Here is a 9907-nt window from a genome sequence, read left to right as displayed (position 1 = left end):
ATAAATAACCAAAACATTCATATTAAGCGGAATTTCTAGATAATGGTTGATTTTAAAGTGGGCTACAGCTCAGCTCTGGAGGAAAATAAACAACTTTGAGACCATTTGAGCAATAATATATACACCCACATGACTAACATCCAAAGGAAGATCTGCTAAGAATGCTTTTCTAACATATTTCAAATGCATATGTGTGGGTGATGTCTTACATGTTACAGCCAAGCTGATGACTAGCCTTGGGACAAGATTGTGTGCAGTGCCATAATGCCAAACATGCTGATTTAAACCATTAATCCTTTCTTTAATGGGAAGGAGCGATTTTCAACAGCAGCTTCCGACTGAGGGCTTACATCCAAGCATTCCTGTGGACTCTTCTTTACTTCTGCTTCCATCAGCCCACCTCCTGAGAAGTGGACCCCATCCAGGGACTCTGAATCCATTGGGAGTCAGCTCCGTGCCTCAGAGTGAATAAGTGAGTGGGAGTCAGCCAAAGCCGCAAGCACTTAAGGGAGGGAGGTGGGAAGTTTGGGGCCAGCGGTGAGGAGGTGGCAGCTCAGAGGCAAAGCTAATTCACTGTGACAGAAATCAGAGCTGTCAGGACCACCATGACCAAGCAGCATGGACAGCACATATCCACTCAAAGTCACAGCCAAGGAAACGGAACCATGTCGGCAGCTCAGAGAAAAGGAAGACGGATGTGCTGTGTTAGACACTTAAAAGAACGTATTGCGTGTGTGTGTGTGTGTGTGGGTGTGTGTGTGTGGGTGTGTGTGTGTGTGTGTGTGTGTAAGAAAGACAGCAGGAAAAGCTACAAATTCCCATGAAAAACCACAAAAACAGGGACAACTTGCTGAACATGTAAACCTCAAGTGCAATGATCACCACTTACACTGCCATTATTAATTATTAGACAACACGGAACATTTGTGATGATAGTTTTTGTGGTTCTGCTCCTCTAGCTTTAGATGATAAGTGCTGAAAAACGTAAAAAAAAAGAAAATAAAAGTGAGTTCATTATTTTGGAATGTAGGGAAAAACGATGCAGTAAGCAAAAAAAGAAAAGCCACCGGGCTCATTATTTAATTATGAGAGAGGGAGACATAAACCTGGGTTTCTGACTGACACATGGAAGGAGGAGGGATTGTGGGAGATTAAGTCTGCTCTGTGCTGCATTTGTTGTATGCTGCAAAGCACCACAGGATGTTTGTCGAGCAGCACTCTTTTTGGGGGAAATGAGGAGAAAGCAGCAGAAGGACCTTTGCTGAGGACAAAGGGAAGAAAATCTATTACTGCCTGAGACCGACGGATGGAGGATCTAGGAGGAAGATCAGGATTATACTGAAGTGTGGCGGGTCATCACTGTCGGGATGAAACTTTAAAAGAGAAGGGAAAAAAGGCGCTGAAACGTTGGTGGTTCATGTTACGGCTAAGCTTTTTATTTGGAATATCTATTTTCTTTCTTCTTGTTTTTTTGGAGGAGAGTATGGAATTTAAAAAGTGAGTCAGAATACTGATGTATTTGGAAGAGATATGAACTTTTACCCTCATTCATATCCAAAGAGCAGGAAATCAGTTCAACGAAACATCAGGAAAGACAAATATGTTCCAGGTGAAGCATTTCCACCTGACACTTCAATTAAAGACTTCTGAAACCTCTATTTACTAATAAATAACATTTAAAAATCCAAGACATGAAATATCAAATAATTTCGATTGGTAATCCACGTTCACAGCACTTTTTTTAAACAAGAAAATTGCCAAATCTCAGAGATAATTTTTTTAATTTGTCAGTTTTTTACTAAACAATGCAATCAAACTAAAAGAAAGAAATAGCTATAAACTATAAAAATGTATACCTTGAAATAATTTCTCAAGAGAGTATTAATATTATAGCAATTGAAAAAAACTTTTGTTTAGACTTTAAACATAAGAACTGTATACAACAAAATTTAAAACAATTCTTAAAAGAATTCATTTAAGAACCCTGCTATTTACGGAATCATTATCTTCTGTATGTCCTGAGCAGCTCAAAGCTCAACTAATATTTTCTGCTCTTTCTCATTTTTCCATGATCCAACCAGAAAAAAATACAGAAATCCAACTTAAAGAGGACCTGACTTCCACCATGACCTGCAGACAACATCAAGGCCTTTTCCTGCTGCTGCTCTGTCTCGTTCCCATTTCAGAGCAGATCTGCCCGCCCATGTGTCTCTGTCTATCAGACACAGTAAGCTGCAGCTCAAGCGGTCTGGCTAAGCTGCCACGCTCCCTGCCTTCTTTCTCCGTCACCCTCAACCTCAGCCACAACCACCTGCCCTGGCTGGGTCCAAACAGCTTCAACACAATGACTCGCTTGGAAAACCTCTGGCTGGCTCATAATCAGATTAGCACACTGCCTCATGGTGTGTTCCACAATGTCTCTGGGATCAGGTGTCTCGACCTGTCATCCAACAAGCTCCGTGCCGTGGAGCAGCACTACTTCCAGGGGCTGTGGAGGCTGGAGGAGCTCCGTCTTTTCAACAACAAGATCACGCGGATCGAGTCCAGCACGCTGAGTGGTCTCAGCAGCTTAAAAAAGGTCTACTTGAGCCTCAACCAGATCACGCACTTCCCCTTCTTCTCTATCCAAGACCACAGTCATCCATTCCTCACCATGCTGGACCTCTCCTCCAACCGACTGACTCAGCTGCCATGGGAGGATGTGAAGGCTCTGCCCAGCTTAGTGCAGCGGGATCTCTATCTGCACAACAACTCTCTGATCTGTGACTGCTCCATGTACAGTATGTTTTGGCACTGGAATCTCCGAGGTTATGACTCGATTAAGGACTTCATAGATGAACACACCTGCAACATTAACGGGGACCCCCGAACGTCTATCCAGTTCCTGCGCAATAATCGCTTCTTCCTGAACTGCACTGTGGAGAAAGCAATCATGCAGCCGGCTGCAGTTTTCCTCTCTGGCGTGAAGGTTTCAGAGGGAGACAGCGTGCGACTCGACTGCCAAACATCCCTGAGTGGAACAGACGTCTCTTTCACATGGCTTTCCCCAAACAGGGGCCTGATCACCCAGACCAGCTTAAATGACACACTAATTAACATGTTTTCAAACGGATCCTTGGAGATCCAAGCAGCCACGCTCAACGACTCAGGCCTGTATCTGTGCACGGCCGTAGATACTAAAGAGGCAATAAATGCAACTCGGGAGGTGAAGGTCACAGTGCTGCTGCCTGCAGAGGAGTCCTTCAACACTGGCTACACAACACTGCTAGGCTGCTTCGTGACCTTGCTCCTCATCCTCTTATACCTTTTTCTGACTCCCTGTCAGTGCAGCTACTGCAAACAGCCTGCAGCCACATCCAACAGCAGCAACCTCCCGTTTGTTTTCTCCTCTTCCACCAGAGACCCTCCCAATGTTGAAACTTTTAAGCATGTAACATTCATGGATCCCACTAGATGTGGAGAAGCAACTGAGTGGGAAGATGAAAGTTGATACTGAACATTATGTTGATTCTTCCCTTCTGCAGAACAAAACGCTTTTTGACTCAGAAAAAGTACTGAAACACAGTTGCAATTATACAAAATGAACATTATTTTTATTCTATTCATGGACAATAGCAATAGCGGTGCAGCAAAACATGGTCAATATTGGAGCTATCCAGTCGTTCCACAGTTTTGAGCCAGATTCCTGAACAGACGAGGAAAACAAAGACGTCTACAAGCACATGCATCAAAATGGAGCAGAGCAGGGAGCTTGTGGCTTCCCGTAGTAACTTATACCTCACACTTGTAAGCTTTTTCCAACAGTAATTTTTTATCTGCTCCTGATTCACAACAATTTGAATGTAGAAATAGTCAGAAATTCAATTGTAAGCGCAATTTTCTTTAAATGTGTGATTCATAATCAGAAAAATGCCACAAGAGCATGATAAAAACACAAAAACAGGATTTTCATCGGAGTGGGTCTTCAATCATTTGTTGTAGAAAGGTTGTTTAGTGATTCAAATTCAAATGGATGCCAAAGAATTTAGGGTGATGCATGATTGCTACTTCCAACCCCTTTGGCAGCACTTTTTCCTGAACACTTCTTTATTTTATTAATAAAGGACTTTGCTTTTATGCCCTCCATGCTGATGTTGTCCTGACTTCCTTCATTTCACTATGCTAAAGAAATAGCTCTCAGCAAGCAATCATCGAATCCTCCCTATCAGACAACAGAGGTGCCCCCCCTGCCGCAAAACATCAGACATTTACAAATCACGTGGAGACCTGTTGCAGTAACCTGGCAAAGAAAACAGCCTGCGCTCTGCTTATGCGGCCAACAGTGAAGTACAGAACTCAGGAGTGTCAACAAACAAAACACTAACAGCAATTGGGCTTCTCTTCAAAGACAGCATCTCTTTGATCGAGCACAGCAGAGCACTTGGAGCGCAGCAGAAGAAACACAAGCATTACATAAAAACCAGAATGACAAATTCTTCAAGCAGCTTTGGTAATGCCAGAGGGGGGCATTACTTTGTATAGATCTTTTCTTCTCCTTCCTCTTAGTGGGCTTAAAATGGCAGAATTACACGCTGCGACAACGGAGACTAAAGATGCTGACGAAGAATTTGTGTGCAACACTGGAACAAGTTCTAAGAGTTTATGCACCAAACACAGCCCACAGATCAGGGGAAAGAATAAAATAATCAAAATGTGATGAGACAACAAGCTAAATCCATGTTTCCAGCTTCAATCATGCAGGAGATTGCAGTAGCTTGATGCTACGAGTGCTATTATCATGGATGCAGTGTCTATTGTGAGGTGGATCTACATTAATCTAACATCAAACTGGTTGCCATGCATGAAATGCAGCCCACTGTCAGTCATTGAGTCTCTTTGCTAAGCATTTTAAAGGATTAAATGCAAATCTTTGAGATTTAGTGAGCACCGTATTATAATACACCTCACCATCCACTCACCAGCTTCACGTATTTCCAAGCAACAAAAGCAACATTTAAATCCTCCGACCCATGTTACATAACATTCTGCCATATGCCTGCGTGATGTAACCGCGTGTAGCATCCGAGTCTGCCCCGACCCACTATTTTTCCAAGGCAGACTATTACAAATATTAACTGCTTTGATGAGTTGGGGTTTTTAACAGATTACCACCAGGATGAAAACCAGGTGCTTTGTCAGCTTCGGTGCTTTTAAATCCCTCTAATCTGATTCTGCTCTTTGACACAGCAACAGCTGGCCTCAGATTTTTTTGTTTCTGATAGCATCTGTACTAAAACACAGAGGACACAATGTGAACATCTCACAAGTATCCACGGGTGACCGTGGTTGGGTAAGGTTCCCTCTGGGTTGGGAATCAGAAACGGTAAAAAGCAGCATGTCAGAGGTGGAAATGGTGGAGTTAGTGTTCCAGTGTGGCGTAAAACTTCTTTTCATCTGAATCTTGAGGTTTAGTCAAAGAAAAAGCACTGAGTGGTTGATGAGATTAGAAAAATACTGCAGAAATACAGTCTATCTAATATGCAAGCACTTGCATGTTGGTGTATCACCCTCATAATAACACTATTAATTAAAATTCATATTTTTAAGTCTGCTCAGGAAGGTGCATGCTTGTACGGCTCAGACTGTATCTATCTGTAAAATATCCCAAGTGGCTGTAACAAATTACCCACATGTAAATGAAGCGCCCCTTGATGCTAGAAAAGAGGCCGATCTCCCAAGGAAAACACTCAATCAGGCTTCAATTAGGGCATGCATCCCCCTTCCCAGATTAATTGTTTTCCCTGGTTCGTCTGGGCTCGCAGGGATTCAAACTCGTCTTAGTCAAGAATCTAATTACCGTGTGAGAGAGTTTTCCTCTGAATAGCAGAAGTTGATGTGCTTTCTTTCTGTGGCAGAGGGCTGCTTTGACTATCAGCGGATGCTGTTACTGAACTGTCAAAACAGTCATCAGGCAGGAATTTAGGCATCCAGATGTGTCACATTCATTCCTCTAATAGTATGACGGCCTGATAATCATGCCAAAGGGAGCTGCATTTCATTCTAGCTGGACATCTCAGTTGAAAAATGAGCATTGGAGAGACGAGGCACATTCGTTTAAGAGCAGGCCAAACTCCTAAGCAGCAATACAGTGGAGTTAGTTGTTTTAAACAACTGCCAACTGCATCAGCAGAATTCAAGCTCTTATTATACCTCCAGGGACAAGAAGTGAATCCTGTTTTATTTTATTTTATTTCATTTCATTTTTTTATTTAATTTTGTTTTATTTTACTCATTCTTTCATCTTCTAAACTGTTTTGTCCCTTTCAGGGTCACAGGGCAGCCAGAGCCCATCACGGCCGCTCTTGGGCAAAGACAGGGGTCATCTCGGAAAGGTCGCCAGTTTGTTGCAGTTATTTTATTTTGTTTTTCAATTTAAAAAAAGGGTGCCAAAATATTGAGATGAAGGCTCACAAGCAATTTGGAACGGGGCTTCATCCTCTCTAAGATAAAACGTTGACTTTTTTTTAAAGATGCACATGTTGATACTAAAAAAAGAGATATTTGGTAAACTTTAGCCAGTTCTTACAAATTAAATGTACCTAAAATAATTCACAAATGCATTTAAAATCATGAAGATACAACAAAAAATATAAGAAGCAAAAAATAAATAAGCAGTAGACAAATCAATCTGATTTATAACAGCAGGTTATCTTTCTTTGGTTTTCCAATAACTATGAATGTTTTGGCTTAATAAAATACAAGTTGACGTATGTATGTAAAAATTTCATTTCTATTCCAGGTGTGAGTTTGATCTTATTAACTTACTTTTAATTTAGTAAGAGGGATCTTCAAGCCACAAAACAGACACTACTTTAAGCCAGGCATGTCCAAAGTCCAGCCCACCAAATGTGACCCATGTTTAAAATTTTCCTAAGCCCACAAGATCGTTTGATAAAGTTGATAATATTTGTTGCCCAGTATTTTCTAAGTATACAGTTTCTTGATTGTGGTTGACTAAATGACATCTTAAGCCATCGTAAAACTGTAGTAACGCTGTCGTGTGATCCTTCTTTCCAGCTCATTTCTAAAACGTCAACTGGAAATAAAAAAAAGTAAAGTTAACAGCGAAGGCCATTGCTTCCAGCCAGGACAAGTGCAAACTAGCAGACAAATATGAGACAACTGTGTCTGCCTAATGTGCCATGAGACTGTGGTTGTTTTCAAGGAGTTCAATATCAAGAGGCTCCACCAGGCAAAAAAATGCAAAACACAACAAGCTAACTGGGAACAAACAGTGTGAAAAATGGACAAATTTACAGTCATTTAGGTAAAAACATATTTAGATGTATTTGAGTTGTATGTAAATAAGTACGTGAGCAAACTGTGGATTCAATTAGCATTTAATGTTGTAAAAATTGCTCAAAGAATGTCAGAGCAAATGGTTGGCCCTCACACATTTTCACATTCACCAAATCTGTCCCACTGCAAAAAGTTTGGACACCCCTGCTTAAGCTTTCATAACAGGTATTTTAAATTAAAATATATATATATATATATATATATATATATATATATATATATATATATATATATATATATATATATATATATATATATATATATATATATATATATATATATATATCACGCTTTTTTTATTGTACAATTATTTTATCCTTATCTTGTTAAAATCCTGGTAAGTCTGCCATTTTTTGCATTTTCTTTGCAGCTACATTTGTCAGACAACACAGAATACCCAATCGACATATAAACATGGAAAACAGCACAGCATCCACATGTTAGTTCTTGTAAAATCACATTCTCACGAGCGGGAAGTGGGACTGACTGACCTGATACTGACTTTTGAAGAAGTTGGATAATTAGGTCCTTCGAGGCCCTGAAAACAACTGGTCTTCCCATGGTCTGCATTTCACACCTCAGCGGCTGAATGTCAGCAGATAAGTCACAAAGAGCACCACTCCATTTAGCAAACACCATGGCGATGAGGAGGACAAGGGGTCAGCGATCTGCAGAGGATCAGATGGGGACTGAGAAGGACCGCAGGGGAGGTGAGGATCCTAACAACACCTCATCTCCCACCATCGCTGACAGAGACAGACCAACAGGATGATTGATGGATGTTTAGAACTTAGTTTTACCATTTATCTACTTCACAGTTTGAACTATTAATGATCAGAATGACTTTTTTACATTAAATAGATTTTTTTTTTTTTCATAATTGTGCAAAAAAAGATATAGGGCTGCTCCCTATTCCCTTCTCTGCTTCTGCGCCGGTCCCAAGCCCGGATAAATTGAGAGGGTTACGTCAGGAAGGGCATCTGGTGTAAAACATTGCCAAGTTAACCATGCGACTCGTCCTCGAAAGAGAGGTTGTTGCGCGGTGGCGACCCTTGATGGGAAAAGCTGAAAGAGAAAGAAGAAGTGCAAAAAAAGATATAGATATAGGTGAAAATTTTTACATGAAACATTTTTAAAAATAGCTGCTTTTGTTTGTATTTTCTTTGGGCTGAAATTCTGCATAGCCATCTTGATTAAGTGTCAATATAGTACAGTTTAAATCTCTCACTTTATTCAGACTTATTCTGCTAGAACAGGACTCTGCAACCTTTTACTCTAAAAGAGCCATTTGGTCCAGTTTTTTAAAGACCAAAACCCAGCAAGAGACGCCAAGTCCCACTTAACCTTTGAAAAAAAGGCACTTTATTTTGTGTGTGGCCATTAATCTATGCATTTGCAAACACATGGATTAATCCAGACTAACTTTTTAAACATTTACAATAACAGCATTAGAATGATGTTAAATTTTTCTATAATAACAACTTTAATTGCTTTATGTTTAAAAGCAGTACATCCAAGTTCCTTTTAAAATAAAATACATAATATGCTAAATAAGATCCTCATGCTGCAGCAGAATTACTTGATCTAAAAATTGTATCTATGCATATAAACACAATTTAGAAAGACATAGATTAGACTATGTACTTAACTAACTTAATATTTATTCAAACTGTTAGCATTTTTCAAAGAACACAAGTCAAAGAGCCACATAGAGGGATAAAAGAGCCACATGTGGCTCTGGCGCCTCAGATTGCAGAACCCTGTGATAGAGTATTTGTGATAGAGTTTTACATGTACCATCATTGCATGAATTTAAGATTCTCCCGGAGAAGACAGTGATAAAGAATTTCAAGAATGTTTAAGAACACGAAGGCCTTTGAATCAAGTGAATTCTGAAGGAAGTATTCTACCTATAACTTTCTAGCTTATGAAAAGTTCGAAATTGGAAAAAAATGAAATTCTAATGTGCAAAATTTTTACCACGGTTACAGCATTTGGTTAAATTTACAAAAAAATAATTAAGTTATAAGAATAATATATTACAAACACTTTTACACGTCATGAAAGGCAGCAGCTGTTGATTAGGTCCAGAAATAGACTTAAGAATTTTTTTCAAATTTATTTAGCATCAAAAAGAAATGTATGCTTTGATTGTTTACTTTTAAAGTTAGTAACAGGTAGCTGCCCTATTTAAAAGAAAAATCCTTTGGGAGAAAACTGAGGTTTCTCACATAGAGAAATGTCGCCCTCTGGTGGCCACATTCAGTAATGACTGAGCATGGAATTTATTAAAAAATAATCTTAAGGAAACCATTTTCTCTCATCTTTCAGTTGTGATAAGAGTTGAAGACTTGGTAGAGCTTACTGGAAGTCTCAGACCAGCTGAAGTGAATTTGAACAAAACTGTAAAACAACCATTTACACCAATTCCTCCAGCAGCACAGAGATACAAACGTCTGAAAAGGTTAAGGCTTTTAAAGATTTCTCAAAATATTTCTCTGTTTAATCCAAGTTTTTTCTTCATTTATTGACAAGAAAATAAAAACTCCTGATTTGCTTGATAAGGCCA

At 39.6% G+C, this 9907-nt stretch overlaps 1 protein-coding gene across 2 annotated transcripts; it reads left to right on the top strand.

Annotated features, from left to right (window-relative positions):
- The first annotated feature begins 353 nt into the window (after positions 1-353).
- LOC101165233 (amphoterin-induced protein 3) lies at positions 354-4125 on the top strand. 2 transcript variants are annotated; one of them, XM_004070761.4, is made up of 2 exons: positions 354-1609; positions 2082-4125. In XM_004070761.4, the coding sequence occupies exons 1-2, from the start codon at positions 1531-1533 to the stop codon at positions 3488-3490; spliced, it is 1488 nt and encodes a 495-aa protein (XP_004070809.2). In that variant the 5' UTR covers positions 354-1530; the 3' UTR covers positions 3491-4125. The 2 variants fall into 2 exon arrangements, with proteins under 2 accessions (XP_004070809.2, XP_011475530.1); XM_011477228.3 differs by having other exon boundaries at positions 356-1497.
- The last annotated feature ends 5782 nt before the right edge of the window (positions 4126-9907 follow it).

The sequence above is a fragment of the Oryzias latipes genome, chromosome 7 (genome assembly GCF_002234675.1).
Source record: "Oryzias latipes chromosome 7, ASM223467v1".
Classification (NCBI taxonomy): domain Eukaryota; kingdom Metazoa; phylum Chordata; class Actinopteri; order Beloniformes; family Adrianichthyidae; genus Oryzias; species Oryzias latipes.
The sequence above is the reverse complement of the archived record's forward strand: the minus strand, read 5'-3'. Positions and strand labels throughout refer to the sequence as shown.

Coding starts and splice junctions, on each gene's coding strand:
- LOC101165233 (XM_004070761.4), top strand. CDS start 1,531: ATGAACTTTTACCCTCATTCATATCCAAAGAGCAGGAAATCAGTTCAA. Junction 1,610..2,081: donor GAAAGACAAATATGTTCCAG/GTGAAGCATTTC, acceptor TGATCCAACCAG/AAAAAAATACAGAAATCCAA.